We start from the raw sequence: 24,755 nt of genomic DNA on the forward strand, positions 1-24,755 counted from the left end.
TGGTGGAAAGGACCAAACTTTCTCTACACTGAGACGACAATCGACGAGCCCTGCTACACCGAGGATACAGTCATAATAGAAAAAAACTACCTGTACAGCAGCAGCAATTCAGGATACAGTCGGCCTATAAGGGTAAATTACGTGTTTGAAAGCAGCTGTTCATACAATGCTTACAATCGTAAGCATCAACGACTACAGCTCTTATAATCTACTGATGCATATAACTGTGTGGATACAACGATTCGCTAGAAATTGCAGGAACACAGACACCAAGAAGAAAGGAGCTTTAGACGCAACTGAAGTACAAAAGGCTGAAATTTATTGGATATGTCGAATACAAGATAAAATGGACTACACTCCAGTGGTTTAGACCATATCACGAAGAATTAGGGCTTCTTCGCTTGGGAAGTCGTCTTCAGTTCAGCAACCTCCGGGAAAGTTCCAAGCACCCCATTCTGCTTCCTGCGTCAGCACATTCACAAAGTTGTTGCTCAAGAAGGAACACCAATGACTTTTACACGCTGGACTCACTTTTATTTTGACTGAACTGATAGAAAACTTTCGGATACTGAGGGCCAGGCAGGTTGTGAAGAAAGTCATTCATGAATGGACAGTCTGCCGGCGATATTCCTGCAAGCCGTACTCGGAGCCCTTCGCGCCTCTGACAGCTCAACGTGTTCAACCATCTCCACCTTTCGAAGTCAGTGGTATCGACTTTGCCGGAGCGCTTCTACGAAAAGATAACGGAGGACCAACGAAGAACTGTTATATACTCATCTTCACATGTGCAGTCGTTAGAGCGGTTCATCTGGAGCTTGTCACAGTCTCACTTACGACAAATTCCTGTTAGCATTTAAACGATTTGTGGCATGATGAGAAATTAATAAGACTGTAATTCTGACAACGCCAAGGCACTTAAGGCCTGTTCACACTACACGAAATATCCGGCGAGCGAAGCGGATTCGACCACTTTTGACGCCGAGGAGGGTGGAAAGCGGCGCGGTGAAGGCAATCGGTCCAGGACCCGTTTTTTCCGCTTTCGCCGCAGCCGCAAGTTTCGTTTTTGACGTCATAACCCGTTCAATGTCAACATGGCGGCCAGCATCTCTGAGCGACCGATCTTCTCCGTAGAAATGCTCATCGACGCAATTAAGCACGACCCCATACTATACGACAAAAGACACTTGAACTTCAAGGACATTGCCTAAAAAGAGCAGCTATGGGACAAGATCGGGAAAGAAATGGGAGTGAGTGGTAAGTACAACTGCTATTCACGCTTGCGCCGATGCCGGAGCGACGAGACTTTCTTAATGCCAGTAGCTTGTTTTTATGCATATTTTCCGTCAAACATCAGCAAACACTTTTCCCGCGCCCTGCTTGCTCCTATGCCGTGCATGCTCCGCTCGTGCGCCGTTCGAATGCCTGCGCGGGCATGCACGCGCGACAATGATGGCACCGCGAGAGTAGCGCAGTGTTCAAATAGAAACTTTCCTGTGCTACAACGGTGAGCGTAAAATGTTTTTAACGATTCATGATCTGCGGTGACAGCCGATGCCCGGCAATTATTGCCGCGGGCAATGGCGGTTGTGTTGTGGTTAGCCAAAGAAATAACGGCGGTCGAGTATTGCAACAGAGCACAGTAAATAGCCGTTAAAAATTATCGGAGGTGCTATGCTGAATGACTCTAAAGAGCGCGAATGAAAGCGAACAAACAGTCCATCAATTCGCTTCATTCTACTTGTCAAAAGTGCCTTTTATTCTCCGCAGGTTCACTGTGTCAAAAAAAGTTTAGAACCTGAAGGACACATTCGCGCAGATTTGAAACCAAGTTCGAACAAGCATGAAGAGCGGAGCCGGTGCCGCAGACGTCGCCACTATAAAGTGGAAACACTTTCTGCCAATGCGAGCAATAATGGAGCCAATTTCAGAAGAGCCAATGTGAGTGGAGCAATTTTCCAAAATCTACACGAACATTTGTAGCCTTGCTTGTTATATGTTATCCATGCAAAAACCCAGGAGGGAACAAAACCTAAACTTTTAAGTTAGTAACATTTCAGAGTGCTCTTCTTATGTGTATATATATTTTTGCAGGCTCTATTAAAGCCTTGACTTCCTTCCTGAAGAGTAAGTTCCTGAACAATGTTCTTTCTATCATGTACAGGTTGCGACTCCTGCCAGTCATGACTATATATAAAATGAATTTATCGCAGTGTTATTGCCCAAACCTAGGCCATCAAATAAATATAGGTTTATTCATTTATTAACTGTTGTGCACTGGAAACAGAAATCTCCAGGACCAAGATGAAGTGCCGGGAACTTCTGGCTCTTCAGTTCCGTCAAGTGGCCCAGCAACACCAGAAGCTGCTGCAACTGAAAGGTAAAGAACTTGTAATATACGCATACACGACTGCAATCACTGAAATGCTTTGCAATCTGCACAAACATGGCATTTACACACTCATTTTTACAGCCAACCAACAGAAGATGACTTAGAGTCTGACACAGATAGGTAGGTGGAACACTGCGACTCGAGCTTTTTCATTTCTCACGTAGCACATGCTTGCATCTAACCGCTTTCTGTAGTGCCTTTGGAGTGAATGCATTTCACTGCTGAGAAAGGTTCAATTTTTCGAAGGACTCCAAGGCGGAAAAAGCACGGTGGTCACCAAGGAAACAACAGAGGTAAATCAAGAATGATTACATAATACCCGACTACTAAAAAAACTGAAAGCCCCTCAGCATGCTGCTGTAACTGCTGCCTGTATGGAGCACCTTCAGGCGGTGCGGACTGAGAGGCAGCAGAAGCAACAACTGCAGCGGGAGCCACAAGATGTCGTGCACCATACGTGCATGGCACTTGCCGCACAGCTGCGAATGCTTGGTCAGAGAGACCAGTCAGATGCGATATTTGAAATTCCAACAATGATGTACCACCGACTCCAAGGAGCCATGAATGAACGAAATTCGCACTAATGTTTTATATGCTTACTTCATCCACACATATTTCTTCTACTTTGCTGCACCACTGTGACACTGTTTACCTGTTATGCACCTTGTTTCTTTTTTCCCTTACATGATTTAGACTGTATAATCCATTGCTTCATGCTTTTTATCTGTAATCATGTGTTCAAATGTTATTTATTATGAGCTGAACTTCTCCCTTTTTGTATCGCTTTTACAAACGCACTGTTAATAACACCCCCTTTACACAATGCTGAGGGGCCTGTAAGGTATCTTAAATAAACAAACATTTTGGATGGCATTTCTTTCTTTGGCATTTCTTGCTTGGCCCATTTTCAGATTTACTGATATGTGCAATATGTCAGGAAATACGGTTTGTGTAGTACTGCAAGGGTGTGGTATTCACCTACAACTACCAATGAAAACTATTCACATTTTTACAAAGCCAGCTGTTATGGTGTTAACTGCTGCCACCTTTTCATGATCTGTGATTGCATGTGCCTTTTTGTCTGTCTTAAGTGCTGCCAAATATATAGGTGCAGACACAAGTAAACCAGAGCATGCTATTCCGTTCTAATTGCAATCAGGCCTTTCCTTTTGACATGAAGAAACACTGTTTGTCCATGAGGAAGCGCTCTAGTGTCCACCAGCAGCCTGCACATACCGCAGATGCGACTTTCAATTACTGAACACGTGAAAAATATTAGAGGGCAAAACCATGCTCCATTTGCTATTGTCTGCAACCGTACCTGCAACATACATATGTCTCAAGAATAATTTTTAGAAGACAGCAAAGTGTACGAGGGTGCTGTCATCACTGCAAGCAGGCAATGCAATATAAAATGTGTTTAAAGTGGCTGTACGTAAAAAAAAATGTTACAATTACTAGACTCTGCTGCTCCTGATCATCTCCTCTTGCCAGAGAACCTTGCCGCTTCCGATGAAGTGTTTGCAAAGCATGCTTTATGTAGTGTAGTCAAGCCTAAACACAAAATAAATGTAACATTGAAGCGTAAGTGCTCACTCCAACATGTGGCAATTACCATCACTTTAACTACTAATCATAAAAGCAAGCTATTTGGGGGAATAGTTTTGTTTGCAAATATTTCCACAACATGATTGCCTCGTTGGGTGATAACGTGTGGCAGGAACAGGAGTCAGTCCGCCATTCTCATCCTCTTCTTGCCTCCATGTTCCATCGGTTTGACGTTTCTGCCAATCTTCATAATCAGTAGTTCCTGGTGGGCAGTAAACAGCAAGAGAGGAAGCTGTTTCTGTCATCAGAAAATTGTGCAAGCATACACACGCTGATATATTCCGTCTCACATTTTCATCATTGGCTTTAAATGGCCGGCGCAGGATGCACCACCTTTGAGCCAGGATCCCAAAGTCATTTTGGACAACTCGCCGAGCCCTGCTCAGTCTATAGTTGAACATTCTTTTTTCTTGTAGCTGTGAAAACTGACTTGGTGCTCCCTGAACATCTGGTTGCTGAGCTTGCCCGTCAACACAGCTTCCAAACAAAGGGGGTAGACCTGCAGAAGGGGTGCCGCTTCAGTTTCCTTATAAAGTTGTGTAAATTTGCAGGTATAAATTATCCCCAAGTTCTAGTACACTACATGCTTACCACAACAAATGTGCTACAGATAATCACTAGCTGACAGAAATAACTGCGATGGTAACATTTAGAGTGGTTTGGGTCAATGGAGGAAAAGCATCTTTCCGTGCTTGTATACGATCCCCCATTTGCATAAATTTGCAGTATTGGCTGATGACAGATATATCGTAATACGAGACCCTAAATGTGTGTAAAATCACTCCTCAAGATCTAGCTAATGGCTACTACTGTAACGGCCAAGAAATGACCAAGGTAATGGTATTTATTACCTGCTCTTCCTTGCATACGGCCTCATGAGGTAGGTTTTCAGAGGAAACGCTTCTTCTCCTACAAAGAAGTAGGGCGTGCTGCCAATGTCGGCCAAAGGAGAGTCTTCAGGAATCCCTTGCTGGCTTTGGTCAACTCTCTTGAAGAATGGGGTCCGGCTAAAATTACCCCCATCTGATTCGCTGCCATTGTGGCCTACTTCTGCAAACAACAACCTAAGAAAGGAGTGGAAACAAATTTTGTTATATTCATATGATCTGGTTCAAGGAAACATAGGCACATTTATCTTGCTATGGCTGCCACGTCACTCACGTGAAAACTATTCACGACAGTTGGACTGTTGCATACATCAACATGCAGCTCAAACACCAACTAAATGATACAACTACAACCTTCCTCATTCATTGAGGAGTTTTATAGATGACAAAGCTAGAAATGCTCTAGTCAGAATCTGACAAAGTCTAGCAGTAAGTGACACGGTGGTTAGTAAAAAGCAAAAAGCGGTTTCAAACTTTACTTGAAGGGTGTTTCTTGTAAAACAAAGTTGCATCAATTACATCTCTATGTTTTCATTATAAGTTCTTAAGAAAGCATCCCTTACTGGCTGTTTTCTGAAGTTAACACTACCGATGACTACATAGAGGCCGTATATGATTCTTATGCATCTACCACATGACATCGTGCTCTCTGGGATTGAGACCCACCACCACACACAAATAGCTGGCAATCACCAAGAAAAGAAAATCAGCCAGGCACAGCATATACAACAGCTCCAAGCACTTGTAAGTAAATCAACTGTACTTGCATACCTGTAGTGTGCATCAGTGATTGCAAGCATCGACTTGCTGAAAGCATTCTTATAGTTTCTGTCCACACTGCCTGAATTGTTCGGGCACTGAATATTGACATGGTTTTCGTCTATTGCGCCTAGGCAGTGTGGCAAGTTCCAGATGCGCTCAAACTCTTCGGAGACCTAAGTTTAAGGCAGAAAAAAAACCGCAATTGAGATGTTAAGCAAAAGCCTCGAAGATAACCTCGGGCGGGGGATGTGTAACATGGTACACGTAGAATAGCAGTCCTAGAAGTCGTAGTAGTGATTTGTACCCTTGACAATGACACTGAAATTATTTATTCTGACAATTATACTTTTATGCAGACTTTTTTGTACTGGTCGCTTTAGTTTCAAGGACAGTGGTCACGAAGTTTCAGTGCCTAAATTACATTTTATCGATACTGTCACTGGTTTACGCTCTATGCAGTATGTGCAAGGAAATGACATCAAAGAACTTACCCTCAACCATTCATCTGGAGATGATGGCGTTATAACATATATAGGACCAAGCACTTCCCAAATGGCCAGGCACACCTCTGAAACAAGGTTGCACGTTGTGGACCTGCCAGCCAAGAAATTAAAGACAGATGACCGCAGGGTATCGCCAACAGCCAGCAATCTGAAAAGAGGGAAAGAGAAGGGACAAACGAATTCAGCTACTCTCACTAAGTAAGCCTTCATGTGTACTGTGGTTCCGAAGCGATGGATGCAATCGCCTGCAGTTCCAGCAGCTGTTTTCACTGGATAAAATGAAAACACCAACCGTAATGCACATGAAGTTCAAGAACCAAGTCATCAGGCACCGAAATAATGAAAGCAAATGTGTTCTAAATTCCTCGCATTCTTTCAAGTTATGCTGTATCCGTTACGAGCTTCACAGTATCCCTGATATGACTAGTAGTCTGTTTTCCGAGCAAAACAAAACGCAAAGCAATATTAGAGCATGTATACAACAGGGCGTGCAAAACAGCAAAAATATGTTCCCATCACCTAATAACTTGTGCCAGGCGGTGGTCTGGAGGTATAGCCTTGCGAAACCGCGTGTCGTTTTTTGCGATGCGGGGGCCAAGGAGCTCCATCAGTGTGTCAAAGCTGCTGGGTGACATGCGCAGGAACCTGCCGAGAGAGAACCGGCAGTGAGAAGAAAGCACATACAACGCCCCTGTGTGCTCTATTATGAGTGTTGCAACGCCAAACGTGTACTGTGAAATGCTCCTCTCGCTTAAACCACTCGATTAATGGCGCTTAATTTGCGCAGAGATGGCATACAACAGTCTTGCTTTTTCAATACCACGTATGGGTGATGTACTTGCCTGATCCCATCACCTACTTAGAAATCGGCCCCTCTGCAGCATCGGCGACCTATAACAGTCAGCTTACGCAAAGCTGATGCCAGTAGTGCCATTTGGTGCCTATACATATTGCAGCTTCAAAGGTAAATCGTTCCAGAAAAGACAAAACTCGGAAGGCACCACCAGTATACGCGACAGCTGCTTGTTTAAGGTCTCCGATGCTGCAGCCGACACAGATTTCTAAGCAATTCTGATCGATTCAGGCAAGTACATCCCCCAAACGTGATATTTAAAAAGCAAGACTATTGTCTGCCATCTCTGCGTCAAATAACACTAATAAGTAGCACTTTAAACCAAGCGAGGCATTTTGCAGTGCGTTTAGTACTGCAGCAGTCACAGTCAAACTTTGATAAAAGACCATGTACAGACACGTAAACTTACTCTCTGTAGTACTCGACGTCTCGATCGCGAAGCAGTGGCAAGAGATTGTTCGCCTGTCCCAACCTATCCCGCTCCTGCAAAGACGGGCGGACCCACCACCGTCGTTGCCGCCGCCGCGATCTTGGTTGCTCAGCCCGTCGCAGCTCTTGAAGCATAGCCGTCATTGAGTTGCAGAGGAGAATCGTGACAACTTCTTTTCCGACATTTTCTCGTCTTCGGAAAAGCTCGCCATCATGCTGTGCTCAGCATCTCGCAGCTGGAAGCCAAGCAACGGCGCAATACAAGCAGACACAACAAAAGCCCGCGAACGAGAGGCACTCACGTCAACTCTCGTCTCGTTCGCGAAGTGGCGAAACCGAAAAAGAAACTGCCGCGAGATCTCGCTGTCGTCGCGGAAAAGCGAGAAGCGGCGGCGGATCCACCGATGCGCGCGTCAACAGATGAGAACACTCTCTCTTTTTTCCGGCAAACGAATTCGCTTCGCTCGCCGAATTTTTGCAGTAGTGTGAAGGGGCCTTTAAGAAGGCCTCAAGGGAGATCCAGCGACATTATCAATTAATGAAAGCACAGGAAGTACAATCGCATTTCGGAAGTCACAGAATTGTTTGGAAATTTATCACCGAACAAGCTCGCTGGTGGGTAGGGTATTGGGAACGACTCATTAGATCTGCGAAGTCTACATTGACCGAAACAGTGGGAAACAGTTTCTTTACCTATGAAGAACTTTCGACCACGCTCTATCATGTAAAAGCGATAATAAATTCACGACAGATAGCATTTGTGTAAGCAGAAGCCTCTCAACCAATGCCGCTTACGCCAAGCCATTTTAGTAGCAAGCATGTGACGCCCCCTCAGGCATAATGTTCGTTCGTCGCCAGGCTCGGTGGCCTGCTAAGCTCGGCAGCCAACATTGGTCACCACACCACCATAAACGCCGACGAGTGCGCCTGCTCGGCGGTCAGTCATCGTTCAGCACCACCACGCTGCGGAGCGTCCGTCTAACGGAGGGTACTTCGAGCCCTCCTTTGCTCATGAACCCGGGTGGATCGTGACACTGGCGACGAAGATGGGATACTCGTGACACTGGCGCTGCCGCGAGCGGGGAAAACCGCCTCCCGTTGGTGTCGCCATGCCGCTGTAGGGAAGGCTCGAGCCGTTCGAGGGAGATGGGTCCGCCTGGCAAATTTACGAGGCGCAAGCCCAGGTCTTTTTCGGGGCAAACGACACACCCGAGGCCAAACAGCGGGACATTTTCCTGGCCAGCTGCGGGACCCGCGTCTTGAGCCTCTTGCTGAACTTTCTCAAGCCAGCCACGCTGCACGTTAAGACACTGGGTGAGCTGCTCGCTATACTGCGCTCGCATTTCAACCCAGCACCGTCCACTCTAATAGAGCGTTTGCGCTTCAACAACCGGAGCCGCCGGGAAGAAGTGACCCTCGGACAGTTCGTTGCGGCGTTACGAGGGTTAGCGAGTGCCTGTGTTTCCGGGAAGCAGCTGGACTCGCTGCTCCGGGACCGTTCCGTCTGCGGCATCAACAACCCCGCCATGCAGACGTGAGTCCTGGAGCTTCCCTACCCCTCGCTGGACGACGCCGTGAGGGCAGCGCTGGTAATGAAAGCTGCCGCCAAGGACGCCGGCGAGATTTCCCGTGCGACTGGCTCACCGTCAGCGGAAGCGGCGGTCAACAAGTTGGCGACAAAGGGCAGTACCTGCGCTCGCTGTGGTGGTGCCCACTCCCCCTCACAGTGCGAGTTCTCTGAAGCACAATGCTTTACGTGCGGAAAAACTGGGCACCTGGCCCGAGTATGCCGAAGGGGGAGGGCGAACAGCAACCAGCAGCAACAGCCTCATTCAAGCCCAGGTACTACACAAGCACACGGCCAGGGTAGCCGTCGCAAGGATATGCGGCGGGGGCATGCGGCAGCAGGCTAAGTTCTTCGGCGGCAAAGCTCCATGTAGTGACTGAGAACACACGGAATTTCGACATGTGGCACAAAGGCTCTGTACAGTCGTCTGTGCCGCTGTTCATGCTAACCGTCAAAACCTGCGGCCACCCGATTTCCATGGAGCTGGACACAGGGCTGAGCGTGCCAGTAATGGCCGGGAAACTCTTCAAGCGTACCTTCCCCGGCGTTTCCGTCTAGCTTCAGGCGTGATGCTGCGCAGCTACTCCGGACAACTCTGCCAGGTCCAGCGTCAGGCAGAGGTCAGCGTTCGCTTTGGCTTCAGGGAGTCAACCCTTCCCCTTTACTTAACGAAGGGGTCGTCGCCGACGCTGCTGGGCCGAAACTGGATTCATGCACAAGGCGTTCTTCTGCGAGAGTTCCAGAAAGGCAGCCTGCATGTGGTACAAGCCGTCCCCAGCCTCCTGACCAAGTTCAAGTCCCTGTACGAGCCCGCGATGGGCACATTCGCCGGCACGACGGCTGACATCTATGTACCTGAGGGAGCCCAGCCACGTTTTTTCAAGCCTCGCCGACTGCCGTTCGCCGTGAAAGAAGGGGTAACCCAGGAGCTGCAGCGGTTACAGCGAGAGGGCATCCTGGTACCTGACAGAACATCTGAATGGGCCGCTCCCATCGTACGCGAGTCCTCAAGCGAGACGGCAGTGTCAGGATCTGCGGGAATTTCAAGGTTACCATCAACCCTGTCGCGACCACCGAGAAGTACCCGTTGCCCCGGATTGAAGATCTCTGGTCAGCATTGTCCGGTGGACAGAAGTTTACCAAGCTCGAACTCAGAGATCCTTACCAGCAGCTGGTGCTCCAGGATGCTTCCCGGAAGTATATCACAATATCGAGAACTTTGGGGCTCTTTCAGTACGCGCGCTTACCGTTTGGCGTGGCCTTGGCCCCAGTCGTATTCAAAATGGAGATGGACAACCTCTTCAGGGGCACGAGGCACGAGGCGGTGTACTTCGACGACATCTTGGTTACTGGCAGCGACGACGGGGACTACCTGCAGAACCTGCGCAACGTCCTGGCATGACTGCAGGACGCTGGCCTCAAGCTCAAGCTGGAAATTTGCGTTTTCCTAGCCCCCAGTGTTGAGTACCTGGGACATGTCATTTCCCAGGCAGGCCTAGCACCGGCTCCCCGCAAAATTGATGCTGTGCTCAAGGCACCTAATCCCCAGAAAAAGAGGAGCTTCAGAGCTACCTGGGACTTATCAACTTCTACGGGAGTTTTCTGCCGAACCTGTCGCAGCAGCTACGGCTGCTCCATCTGCTACTTCGAGATGACCAACAATGGGCCTGGAAGTAGGAGCGGGACCAGGCCTTCCAGCGCAGCAAGGAGCTAATCGCCAAGGCCCCGGTGCTGGTGCACTTTGATCTTGTTGAGCCTGTTGTCCTTATCGTAGATGCGTCGCCGTACGGTGTGGGAGCCGTCCTGGCAAACCGGGACAAAGATGACCAGGAACGGTCTGTGTCGTTTTCTTCTCGACGGTTTCATACTGCAGAGCAACCTTATAGCCAGCTCGACAAGGAGGATTTGGCCCTCAGGTTCGGCGTCGAACGCTTCCACTATTATCTGTGTGGCCAGAAGTTCGAGGCGGTCACGGACCACAAGCCGCTGTTGGGGCTGCTGGGGCCTGACAAGGCAGCTCCGGTGCAGCATCACCTCGAGTGGGACGCTGGGCCTTGAGGCTGGCAGCTTACAGTTACCAGCTGGTTTACCGTCCGCCAAAGGACCTGGCACCTGCTGATGCCCTGAGCCGCCTGCCCCTGCCAGAGGTGCCTGATGCTGTTCCAGAACCTGCTGAAGTGTGCATGCTGGAACACGCGCACCCGGAGGTGTTCTCCAGATCTGCGGTATCTGAAGCGACCAGCCGGGAGCCAGTCCTGTCTCAGGTGGTCAAGGTGGTGTCCCGTGGAGAGGAATTGGTGCAGCAGGCCATAGCCACAAGGCCGCTGAGCTGAGTTTGCAGCAGGGTTGCCTACTATGGGGTTCGAGGGTGGGGATCCCACAAAGTCTCCTGTCCAAGATTCTGCAGTTGCTGCACGCGGGTCATCCAGGGATAGAAAAGGCCAAGATGTTGGCCCGGTCCCATGTTTCGTGGCATGGCCTGTACCAAGACATCGCTCACTTAGTGCAGAGCTGCCAAATGTACCAGGAGCATGAGCGAGCCTCGCGTCATATGGAAATCACCCCCTGGCCGTTCCCACAGAGACCCTGGTCCCGCCTACATGTAGATTTTGGGGGACCCTTCAAGAGCCATTGCTTCCTGGTGGTGGTGCACGCCTTTTCAAAGTGGGTGGAGGTTCTACCTGTCACCACTGCATTAGCAGGCGCGACCATTGCAGTGATACGACAGATCTTCGCCGCCCAGGGGTTGCGGATGTCATCGTGTCCGACAATGTCCTGTTTCGGCAGCACAGATTACCTGGCCTGGCTGACGAAGAACGGAATCCGCCGGATGATGGTTCCGCCGTACCACCCTGCTTCAAATGGTGCAGCCGAGCGACTGGTGCAAACCATAAAAGACAAGCTCAAGAAGAGCCAGAAAGGGGATTTCCGGACGCAGATTGCCGGGATACTGTTTAAGTTCCAGACCGCGCCTCACGATGTCACTGGCCGTGCCGACTGTGAGCTCCTGCTGGGTTTGATGGTCAAGGCACCCGGACGTCTTGCATCCGGACCTCCGAGCAACATGGCTTTTGAAGCAACTGAAACAGAAGCTGGCTGCTGACCAAGGGTGCCGTCCCGGGTCTTTGCCAGAGTTCGGAGCTCCAGTTTTCGCGAGGAACTTCCGTCGTGGCCCACCCTGGTTTGCCGGACAGGTGGTGTCTCCTGCCAGCGCTTCATCACTGCTCGTCCGCATGCCAGACGGGGCCATGTGGCACAGACACTTCGAGCATGTCAGGCCTCGCCTCGGGACCTGGCCAGCACCCTCGACTGCCACTTCTGAGTTACAGCCTGCAGGAGGACTAGCGGCTGCACCAGTAGCTTCCAGTCGAGCACCACCCACCTCGGAGGTGGCAACGGTAGCCAGTGGTGTGGCACCCATTGGACCGGTGTCGAGCCCAGCACCACTCGCGAGGCCGACCACTACGCACCCTCCGGATGGCATGAGGCTGGCTTAGGCAGCACCCGCCGTTGCCACACCCGACCCATCAACACTAGTGCACAGGCGGAGTACTCGACGGCGGAGGCCACCGGACCGTTAATCGCCTGGAAACAGTCAGCGTCGACCCAGCTAGGGAGGAGGCAGAGCCTCATATTTTCAACATGAACGCTTCTGTTTTTATTTAACAAGTTAGAGAGTGTAGCAAGCATGTGACGCCTCTCAGGCATAACGTTCGTTTGCCGCCAGGCTCGGTGGCCTGCTAAGCTCGGCGGCCAACATTGGTCACCGCACCGCAATAAACGCCGGCGAGTACGGCTGCTCGCTGGTCAGTCATCGTTGAGCACCACAACGCTGCGGAGCGTCCATCTGACGGAGGGTGCTTCGAGCCCTCCCTTGTTCACGAACCCGGGTGGATCGTGACAATTTCTTCATCCAGACCTCCAGACTTGTCGAGCACAACATCAAAAAAGACACCGTCGACAGGCGAATTACTTCAGCGAAAATGGAAACACAAAGAACATGTGTTAAAAAATCTCTGGAGTTGGTGGCGACGAGAATACCTCCAAGAACTTCGTTCAGCTCACATTAATGAGACTAGGCACGCAGAACCAGTGAAGCTTGGAGACATAGAATTAAACTCGCCAAAACAATTGTGGAAGATGCGACAAGTGACTGAATTATTGCTAGGCAGCGAAAGCAAAGTTCGCTCATGCAAAGTACGCACTTCCAATGGCCACACTTTGGGGAGACCGGTACAGGTGCTGTACCACCTAGAATCTGCTGGACAAGCTCCGTCTTGAAAAGAAACAAGCACATGCAAATTGTTCAGCCGGAAGCTGTTAAATATTACGCTCCGAAAAAGAAATGAAGCAGCCGAAGTAAGAAACGAGCGTGGAGCCGAGCGCGCGCCTGCATTTTTTTTAGTTGGTTTCGCCAGCGTCGAATAAAGATGTTCTCTACTCCGGCTCCGCTTCCTGGTTTTCAACAATTCAATTCAATTCAATTCAATTCAATTTATTTTTCCAGAAATAATAGGTCCTGGAAAGGGTCAAGAGCTAAAAGCTGTCTCGACAGCTTGACTAGGCCCATGACCTAGTCATGGGCCTAGTCTAGTACTAACTCTGGGAGTTATTTCAATTTATATTCAACAGTGGTAAAACAGTGAATAGTCACACACAGATTGCATAAGGAGGCCTAAACAATGAAATTTTGGCTATTCGTGCACCGTACTTGTCACCTTTTGTGAATTTTGCGATGTACAACCTTCCTATGTGTTTGCTTAACTCCACCATGTCTTATTTGTCTTTTTTTTTCTTCATATGGCTTGAATGAATCATTCGATTATTCTGTGTGAAAATGGTAATTTCAGCGCACATGTTGCATGAACGATGCAGAGTGTTTTCAGGTTCAGTCGCTGTGTTTATGTGCCTCTTATGGCCCTGAACAAATGCTGCATATAATGAAAGATTTGGTCAATTCACCCTTATGTGCCTTGATCGCATTGTGAAATTTTGACCTGCCATCATAATAATTTGCTAGCTTTAGCCGTAGGCTATTCAGTACTAAACAACTACACTGGCCTTCCTTCAGATATGCAAACATTTCCACATCATTTTTTACAATGTATTGCGTCATTGCATGCTTGACCATGGTAAAGAAGTATGCAATATTATGAACAACTCTGTATTTTATGCAGTTGTACATAGGAGATGGGGTGCTGGTTGAGAAGCAGCTTGTTGACAGGATTTGCACGGGCGTTACTTCGCGCTGTGTTTAGCCCGGAGGAGCTGCAAAGCAGCTCCCTCCATGGCAAGTTTTGCCGGGCTAACAATAACAAAGACGCGGTGCCAAAAAATGCTTTAGACCAGAAGAGGATTGAGGCGGTTGCGCGCAAGTTAATTGTACCGCTACATTTTTTTGCACAAGTTCAAAATACTAGGTGTAGACAGTTCGCACAATTAGGGTTTCCAAATGTACTCTGACATTAATGCATTTTTTATTCTTTTATTTTTTTTATTTGCAGACTACTCGTGCTCCCTCTTTAACGTCGGAGTAAAGGAGGTGAAGGGCAGTCTGTCTGCAATGCTGGCTCATGGACGAGTGCATTAGGATCTCTTTACCTACATGAAGTGACCAACAGGAGTAGAACAAGAAATATCGGCAAACGGGATGTTTTAACTGTGTGCTTGTATTTGTGAGGTAGACAAGTGCATTTTCCGCTAGTCCATTGGTTGAAACGTTGGCTTTAGCACCATTTCTTGTTCTATGACTTCTAATCAGTTTATTCTTCCTGTAAACCTGTATGGCTTCTGCCGAAATTGTTTTATTGTTCTGATAATATTATTCTTATTTATAAACTCAGCATTTCGGCTAGTCATATTTATTTTTTGTAACATTAGCAGCTCTCCTAGTAATGAGGTCTGCTCAGTCTTATCGTTTATGACCTAACAAGATTGCTGTATTTACACGAAGCATATCATTTTTTTGCAATGCAAAGAAAGCAGTAATTAACGGTCAGTGAATATTCCAATATTACCAGTAACATTTCGTATTACAAAGTGAACTACTAGGTGTTTTTGTAACATATGCAAGCCCTTTTATAGTGTTATAGGCGCACACGTCGTTCAACAGCTTCCCCCTCCCCCCACTACTAGTCATACAGCAGTAATTATTTCTTGCTTGTTTGCAACTAGTCTCTGACGATGTTGAGAGGGTGTTCGCGCAGTTTTAATTACAATTAGTGATGTCCTTAACACAATGTGTTCCTGCTGTTAACTGTGTTGCACCAATCAGTGCAGGCGTGGTATCTAAATGTACCAAAATAATTTTTCTGCTATAAATACATGTGCTTTGTATTTATGGCACGAGAATTGATATTACAGTTGATTTAATTCAATTTATTGAATTGATAATAAATATGACAAAAGTTTATATTCGCCCATTTGTAGTATACACAGTGCGGGGAATATTTATACTTCTCTAAAACATTGCATACGTTATGCTATCCTGCTAATACTAATGCATATTGTGTATAGAGTCCCTGCTGTGACAAAAAATGCTGTATTATTTTGCGCCAATGAATGGCGGAGGGGAAATGGAGAAATTAGCAGTTCGTTAACCACTTTGCTTCACATTTACCAGGTGTGTTGGATCTGCATAATCTTTTTTGATGTTCTCTATCTGTCTTCGTGTTGCAGCCTATTTGACGACTTGTGTTTTGTTGTAAAAACTATGGCTTTAGTTTTTTTATACGTTGATGTTAATTTATTCTTCATTTAGCTCATGTAGTCTTCTCTATGATGTTTCGTTAGTGTGGCAGTGTACTTCCCCCGTAGGAGCATTTCGTATAAGTTTTGTTGTCTTTGTAGCATGTATAATTATCGGGTAGGCTTTTATTGCTCATTCTAGCCAGTATTTATTTTGCCTTTATGCAGATATGACTGCCCCTTCTCTTGCAACTGAAAATTCACATAATTACCCCATGGAGGGAAAAATGAGGTATCTGATATGTTGTTTGATGCTTCAGTATTCTGATTTAAACTTGATAGACCTAATGCATAGCCTATAGTACTGTATATGCAAGTAAATAAAGACGATCACAAATATAACACTGTAGGGTGGATCACCAAGTGATGTGCCGCTGTAAGCTGCAAACGACGCATAGGCGTGGATGGTTGCAGAGTGATTGAGGCATTGTTGTACTATGAGTGCATTCTTAATTTGCTTGTCACTCCCGACATCTTTGTCGCTGATTATGATGCAGCGTCGTCATCTTTGCAACCAAGTTCATTCAATATAGGCAGCACTTCAAAGATTCACGCTCGCGGCAGTTTGACGGAGCTTGTTTGAACACTGCTCATATGCAGTAGCCATATGCTAGTGTCTGGTTGTTTATACCAGTGCAGCTCGAATTGCCAGAAAAAAAGCCGCATCATATTTGTCATGCTTCTGCTTCTACCTGGTGCAGAAGTAGAAGTAGCTTCTCCTAATGATAGAATGCATGAATTTCCCGCTGCATTTGCTATAAAACTTTTTTCGACGTTCCCTGCCACCACTGTATCGATTAAAGTCTAATAATCTAATCATTTTGCAACTGTATTGGATGAATTCCTGTTCACAAGCAGCTGTTCCTGTTCACAAGCATCCACAAGATGCGTCATCCAGGCAAAAGCAGTAGCCATATTTTAACATCTAGGATACATAAAGTGTGGTAGCCTAAAGGACACACCAGAGAAGCATAAAAGCAGTGGCCAAATTTCAAAATCGAGGAAACATTAAGTGCGGTAACATAAAGGACGCATAAAGGAAGCATGCACGAGCGAAACATAAAAGGAGTGGCCAAGATCAACATGGAGGGAACATAAAGTACGGTAACGTAAATGATACACAAAGGAAGGACACATGAAGGAAAGAAAAGCAGTGGCGAAATTTGAGCATGGAGGAAGCATAAACGATATTTCCTTATGTAAACATCGGGAAACATACAGCAAGTATAAAGGATATAACTATTTTCGTGAGGGAAAGGCGCTCTGCACTTTAACTTTAGACTCTGCTGAGTTAAGGTGACAGTTCTGGTATAACCGAAGCGTTTGACGTACGAGGGTTGTTATGCACAATCAGCTAAGTGCAGTTGTTACGGAAGATTCACTGTAAATAACTGTCGATGCATATATTGTGGGTAAAAAGCCTAATTTCCAAGAACAAAAGTCTATGGCGTCCCATCTCTGGTGGAAAAGGAGAAGCTACGAAGACGGCACCTGAAGGAAGTGTTAACCGTGCATCGAACGGCTCTTTGTGCGAATAATACCGCATTGCCATATGCGAATAACTAAGTGAAAGACATGGGTTCATCATTTGTAATCTTTGTAAAAGCATGGCGACGGCACGAAGTCATTTTTCTTTACCGTACGTGGCCGTCATGTCGCTCAGGTCTGGCGCGCTCTTGGTTTTTTATTAACATTATATAAATGGCCGCCTCCCGTGAATGCATTTGTAACTATTTTTTCGAAGCATTACGCCACAGCAACTCAGCACCAAAGCTACCGACAATAGTTCAAAGTAGCCGCTACGTTCGCTGCTTGTGTCATGCTTTCTGCCACGCGCTTGCTTGCTTCTAGACGACTGAGCAGAACCGTACCACTCCTTCGGTGGCGCAACTAGTTCGGTTGAACGCTGCAGCGTACGAGCCCCATAGGTACAAGCGTCACCATCGTCAGGCCTAAAGATGAACTTTTTTATGATTACAAGCGTTACAAGCGTTCACCTGGAAGTATATGTTTGTAAATATTTTCGTAACGTTGCCTCGTAAAGCTAAACTCGCATTACGCGACGGCTTGCTGGTTCAATTGACCGCGAGCAAGACGTGACTCAATGACACTGAATCAACGTGCATGCTGGGCAGTAGCAGACTAGCCACGAGCGGTCACCGCTTGATGCAGCTTTGCTTTTCCATGACACTCGTCAGCGGATTGAGTAGTGCGTCCCGTCATCTGAATACAGCTTAGTGACCCATTTGTGCCATGTAGAGGCACACATAGCTGCTCACATGGGAAGGAGGCACGCGAGATACTTGATGAAGGCCGTTGTAAGAATTGCTCTGTGCTCGTTCGGTAAGTCTAAATTACCTCGGGATATGAATATGAAGCAGGTAAGCAGCAAGCGAAATAAACAGCCGCACATATTGAGTTGCAGAAAAGCCTGAAAAACAAAAATATGTACGGATGTTGTGCTGCACGGTATTGATACATTCAAACTGTAAACTTTGTGCAAGGATTTTCATACCTTTTGATGATGAATTACTTCAACTGAATGAGGGATATGTGCGATGTTATGCGAGGGCAACACTGCGAAAAGGTAGGAAGCAGGGCTGCGCAAAGGTAGGCGTGACACTACGCAAAATTTTTTTGCATTCTATTTATCGTATGTCTCCCAGAACAGCTTCCTACTAAACGAGCAAACGTATCTATTCGTGGTCGTCAAATTCAAGCGAGAACTTTGGAGTAAACCCGCTGAGTTAGCTCAGTCGCCATCGCACTGGGCTGAGAACGACCGAAAGCTGAGCTAGTTCGTAAGGATTCATTATGCAAAAAACGGGTGAGGCGTGCAGACAGGACACAAGAGTAAAGTGGATAACACGAACGCCTGGCGCTGCTTTGGGGCTGCGCTACTGCACTCGAAGTCGGATGTTTGTTTCCACTCGCGGCGGGTGAAATTCGATGGAGCGGAGTACCAAACCTTTGATTACTTAAATTTTTATGCATGCTAAAGCACTCCATGATAGTCCCCGAATATGGCGTGTCTATGAATAAATCGTGGTATCAGTACGTGATAGACAGCAATCTATACTTAGCTTTTCGCCGTAAATCTGCTGAGAACACGACGACAGAATAGGGGGATTACGTTGACGGAATGACGATGATGGAATGACGACGATGGTATGAGAAGCAAACAATGAGATCAACGTCATGATGACAAAAAAAATGAGGTCGACGAGTTGACGACGGATCTAAAAATGGTTCGATTCCTGATGTCTGTCCGTCCTTATACGTTATTTCGTCTGTAGTCATGCCAGACCTGGCAACAATAGCCCAATTTCTTATGCTCCTATGCAAAGCTATTTCACCATTCCTATTCCCTCTCCGTTACACACTGATGCGCGGCATGCCGAGATAATTGGTTCGAAGTCTAAAAAAATGTTGTTCATTCGAAACAACGTAATGTCAAGGAAACTTAAGGAAAGGCTGCCGAAAATAGGTATGCTGAGACTTTTTGTGAAACGAAAGGAACAGCAGAAATACAGGGCGATGTCCATGATACACAAGTACACAGTAAACAATCTAGCTACTGCTGTCATCTTGCTAAGAAACAGAAACTAGAGTCGAGCACAAGAACTTCGAGACGAGGATTTTAAACATCGTTTTTATTGTAACTGCTAATAAAGTCGAATTGCAAGTGCCCGCCTGCGTTTCTGTTCGCTATTCACCCCTTATCTGTTTATTGCGCTTTAGTCGATTTCATTTAGAAGGAAGGTGGAAACGCAAGGCGGTTCGCGTGCCAGCCTTTTCTTTGTGTCCTCGCTTCAGAGTTGTCGCATCAAACACAATTTACTATGCCGTGTGGAGAAAGGCACGTCTCTTTTTAGCTTCGTATATTATGTGGGCTGTTTTCATCACGCCCTCAAATGTACCAACACAAAAATATTCATGCTTCTTAAAACTTCTGTGGCTGTCTTATCTGCGTCTGCGTCTCTAGGCTTTAGCGACAAGCACCACCTGCTGCGTAGTAAACAAAGGACGACAACCGTTCTTGGTGTCGCGCTTACTTTTCTGCTGCTTAGTCGTGCTCCACGTGCCACCAACCGGTCGAATTCAAATTGCCTCTTCATGCTTCCCTTCGTATGTACAGGGTGACATAAAAATGACAAAGATATACTCCTGATAATTCACTCTATTGATCCTTCTTTCAGTAAGGAAACTTGTTGTGCTGGAAACTGCCTTGACAAGGTGACCTGTTCAAGTTTTCACTTGACGTTCTTCTTAGCATGCCAAGTAAGCGACCCTGACCCACTTCGTGTGAGCTGGAAAACAATGGGCTATATGTAAATGAACAATATTGACAGAAACATTGCTTAATAGAAGAGCCGAGCGATAGTGCATGACAATGTTAGAAAGTCTTTAAGCATGTCATTAGTTACAACAAAAGGTAGAACAAGTTTGACTGGAGGGGCGTCGGCCTAGCAGACATAGCGTCTGCGACATCTCAGCGACATGCACTCTGTGTAGGGCGGTGAAGTCATCAGCAGCGTACTGAGCATAAGATGTATAAAATAATTGAGGACCTTTAACGGCAAAATATAAGTACATTATCTTATGATTAGAGTGAGAGGAACCTGGACACGAACTTTCGTGGATTCTGCGCGAATTCCGGACACAACATACTGAAAAATGTACGCACGTTCCGTCACAGCAAATGAAGAATCTAAATCTGCGGTAGTTACTTTTCTTGACATCTAAATGCTTATCGTGTTCTTTTTACCAAAACATACTGTGCTTTATTCGCTACTATTGGAATTATCTGTGCGGGATATCCCAAGTCGCTGCGTGTTTAGTCTGTGTCTTTATTCTTTTAACGTAATCTTAAAAGTCCGCTTGAGAAGAAAAGCTCCGTCCTAATAGAGATGGAAATAAAACAATATTTGTGCTCCTTTTAAGTCCAAGTCACAATCACTATTCGTTGTATTCGCAAACACATCCACCCAATACCAGCCCTCCTATTGAGTCTTCCTGTAAGGTGGACAATTCAACCTTTCTGCTATAGAATTTCAATTTTCTAGCTGCGGCTCTGCCTATAGCCCTACTGTTTGCAGCCTCGCAGCTGAACTCAGTATTATTTCATTCTTATCGATGGTTCTCGAAGCGACATCAGCGTCTCCGCACATGTCAAGCACAGATCATATTCCTACGGAAGAAAGATAGAAGTGTGTTGCGGCCGAAAAGAGATGGTTTTGTTTCTGGCATGTACTTAGCCTATGCAACAGCCCACGAGTTGATAACCAGCATCCCATCAATAGGTCTTGAGTGGCTTCACTCTCTAATCTAGAATAGAATCCTCTGCGGCAAACACTAACAAGTAAAGAAGGCAATAACTATTACTTCCGGAATACAACAGTCGGATAGATTTACGGCAACATCTCCTACGTTTTGTCCGCCAGTGCCTCAAGCGAACGAAACCTGCAGTTGGTGGTTCGGTGAACCTTCCTATGTGAAACTGTTCTAAAAGCAGGCCACGATGAAGTAATGTGGCTGGAGCCATATGTAACTCCATGCACATAAAGTAAATGCGGCACTTTTTAAGTTTTTGTACAGTTGGAGGCATTAGGAAAAGTTTAGAGAACAATTATTTTGGACGCCATGGGCATATTGGCAGAGTAAACAACTAGTGCTCCCTGCCAAGGCCAGAAAATTACCTACAGTTCAAAGGCACAGCGAGCACAATCCTGTCTAATAAATCCATGTAAACAGGATATCTTAAGAATCTGGACCATCTAGAATTTTTTCGGGTGCCCAAGGTAAACATCCTACATTTCGGGACAACCAAGTTGCTGAAAATCAGGTGCCGGAAGTTTGACAGAGGCATTTAAGGAGCTTACACTAACGTGTGGATATTTTTGGAGCCTGACCATGTTCCTGAAATCCCAGCTCCACATCATGATATGGGTCCTATAACACAAAACTATTCCAATATGTTTTCATTCCAGTCTAATTACGTCAAATTTGCGTAATTCAAGAAGCTAGCATCGGGCGGTGACCCACAGGGTTGTCTGAGTAGACCAATAAAATGCTCTCCTCGTTTATGGGAGGTCACTTTTTGTTTTAAAAACGAATAACTTTGCCTACATTGAGCCGCTTGTCTTATCTAATTGGCTGACAAGAGACGAGGAACACGCTCAATGGAGAGGGATTCGCTGGGGCCGAGCCAAAGAACTGAAAATAGATAACGGGATGAAGCGGGTGGGGCCGGCGTCTGTGATTGGCATGCTTGCCCTAGGTTATAATGTGGTGGCTGGTGGAAAATCGGGACGGCATGCAGCTGAAATTTAAAAATGCCGATAAAACGGCTCCTCAGCAAACAATAGTTGAGAAAACGAGATTGTAAACATGCCGAAAGTGCTCGAAAACATTACACAGCCACACAAAAACCTTCATTCTATGCAAGTAAAACCCATGCTTTCCGTCTGGTGCGAGTAGCCAGTACTTGAGCCATAGGCGGCAGCCATCTTTTATTCCTTTCGGAACGGTCTGGGCGTATTCACAAGAAACTCACTTTTGTTCGGCATATTAACGCACCTTTAACGCCTACACATCACTTTGACGTGGTGAGTTCTCGCGGTTTTGTGACGTTGTGAGACAGGTCGGTGAAGTGAGTATCGCCCGAAAACGTTTGACCAATAGCTAAGCGCTTACGGCGAAAGGGCATCGAATCATAAACAACGATTTTTCTTTTGTTCTTTCCAGTCACGCGTAATCATTGTGTTCACGGCAGATCATATGGGGAGCGAACGCGGTTTTCCTGACGCGCGACAGACAGGCGAAGTGGGGGTGGTTCAATTTTTTTTTACCAACGGTGTAGGTCTGATTGCAGAATTGAAATAGAAAAGTTTGGAATATATTTGCATTGTAGCGCCCATGATATCACATAATATGGTATGATATTGCAATATACATAATGATTTATTATCGCTAACTGGTAGGGTTGTGCGAAGAATCGAAATTTTCGAATAATGAATTGAATAGTGTACTATTCGATTCGGTCTTCGGATCGAATAGGCACTCGTATAGCCGCTCACCCACACCCTTTGCAAGGGCAGTGATGCAGTCACACACGCTAGTACAGCGGACTGACTTGAACAGCTGACCCCGCAGATAAGCCTAGCCCTCCCGAACTCACACCTACATGCCCTTTTCTCGTAAGCGCAGATGAGATTGTCCACGCGGCTGCGGATGCCATGGCCGCCAGAAATTCAGCCCATGCGCAGGCCGCTCCTCCTCGGCTTTGCGCCTCATTCGTTGAGCGTAGCCTCCTCCTGTGCGTTTCTCTTCGTCCTCTCTTCTTTCATCTCCCATTGACATCTGCATTCGTTTTCCCCTTTCGCTGTACTCGTTTGCTCGGTTATGAGGTACAAAAACGAGGTACGCCGTCACTCAACGCACGAACGGGTGCCTAAGAGCTGCTCCGTAAAAAGCATCATTCAGGAAGCCTGTGATCGTGATTGCCTTCTCCAGTAAGTAACTAGGTGAAGTGAGATTTAAATTGAAACCACCCTTAAAATTGTTGAAATGTGTGTGCATTGTGCAGGTCTAACTCGGTTCGGTTCAGATCGAGACGTGCTGAGCAGTGTGCGTGAGGCCAATGTCTCATTTGGGTGGCATAAAGGATGCCTTCAATAAATAATATTCGCCAACAAAAACCTTTATTATGTGGTGAAACCTTACTGGACTGAACGGTGGCCCCCGTCCCGTAGCATAGTACGCGCTGTCTCCAGTCACAGTACAAGCACCCTGTGGTGACTCTAATATGCGGGCAAAGGTTCGTGTACTCAATGGTTCGGTTGGTTCTTTTAGGCGGAGCCTCCGAGAACCCAATTGAGGACAAAACCATTGGTTTGAACACACCAAACAAAGACTTTTAATCAAACTAAAAAGAGGCATAAAGTAAATAGAAGGAAATAGAAAGCATGCCTAAAATAAACATTCAAGCAGACATTGTGGCATGGAACACACATAGGGCTTGCATGAGGTTAACGAGTGGGCGAGTCCGGGCTTGCCACGAGGGCAGGGACGCGTAACAGTCTCGACGCTGCGACACGGCGACAAGCTGGCGAAAGGAGTGGCGCCGGTCTCACCATAGGTCGCGGCGTAAGCTGACCGACCTGGCGACCGGAGCGCGCCAGCTGTGGCTAGGCGAGGTAAAGCGGGTGGCTTGGTGGCAGGAGCAGACGGCGTCGGCATTCTGACCGGGCAGCTGGCGTAGAATTCGGGCCTGAAGCCCGACTGTTCTCGTCTCGCCCACGGGCGCAGAAGCGCACCGGCGTTGAGGAGCTGACGGCACACTCGGGTAGACGGGCGACGCACAGGAACAGGTTGGCAGGAGGCCCCAGTCGGGTGAAGTCCTGGTGGGCTCGGGTCCGGAAGCCGATGGCCCGTCTTCAACGCCCGCTCCGGTGGTTGACCTCCTCCTGCCGTCGCTTCCTGGGACTCTTCTGGCGTCTCCCCTGCGTGTCCTCTCCGTCCCCTGCCAGCGCACCACGCTTTTTCTTCTGGTCTGATGGATTTGGCATTCTCGGATTGGCTGCCGGACGCCCCGTGGTCTTTTTTTATTGGTTGCTTTTCTTCTTTCTGTTGTCTTTCATGCGCCGCGCGTTCTCGTGCCGGACGCTCTTCGGCGTCCTTGTTTTCCTTCTTCCACCTCAGCGCACGTGCACTCAGTGTCGTGTGCTCCTGACCGTCCCGATCACCGCACAATGTCGCGCACCACACATCACGCACCCAAATGCCTAATGCGTGTATTTCCAGCCATAGTTCTTTCAGAAGTCTCTGTTACGTTGGCCTGACGAAGAAAAAAGATTGCATGCGAAATCGTGAAATAGTTCATTGATAAAAAAAGCCTGCGTCTCTGTCTGTAGCAGCGAAACGGCAGCTAAGCACACAATTCGATTGGCTCCGATGCCACGTCATGAGAGCGCCTCGACAGAGTAGACCGGGCAAAAGGGAGAGCCTG

The 24,755-nt window shown here is 47.1% G+C and overlaps 1 protein-coding gene and 1 long non-coding RNA gene across 2 annotated transcripts; one reads left to right on the forward strand and one right to left on the reverse strand.

Moving 5' to 3' along the window:
* Positions 1-1,785: 1,785 nt before the first annotated feature.
* On the forward strand, positions 1,786-2,336 carry LOC139059629 (uncharacterized). Its single transcript, XR_011514254.1, has 3 exons — positions 1,786-1,938; positions 2,092-2,124; positions 2,285-2,336. It is a non-coding gene; the product is annotated as an uncharacterized lncRNA (long non-coding RNA).
* Positions 2,337-4,844: 2,508 nt separating this feature from the next.
* Positions 4,845-7,529, reverse strand: LOC135911435 (uncharacterized). The gene is made up of 5 exons (XM_065443723.1): positions 7,412-7,529; positions 6,669-6,794; positions 6,138-6,297; positions 5,656-5,819; positions 4,845-5,061 (listed from the first exon to the last, which is right to left on the reverse strand). Exons 2-5 carry the CDS (start codon positions 6,782-6,784, stop codon positions 4,845-4,847), a joined length of 657 nt encoding a protein of 218 aa, XP_065299795.1. The 5' UTR covers positions 6,785-6,794; positions 7,412-7,529.
* Between the last annotated feature and the right edge of the window lie 17,226 nt (positions 7,530-24,755).

The sequence above is a fragment of the Dermacentor albipictus genome, chromosome 4 (assembly GCF_038994185.2).
Source record: "Dermacentor albipictus isolate Rhodes 1998 colony chromosome 4, USDA_Dalb.pri_finalv2, whole genome shotgun sequence".
Lineage (NCBI taxonomy): Eukaryota > Metazoa > Arthropoda > Arachnida > Ixodida > Ixodidae > Dermacentor > Dermacentor albipictus.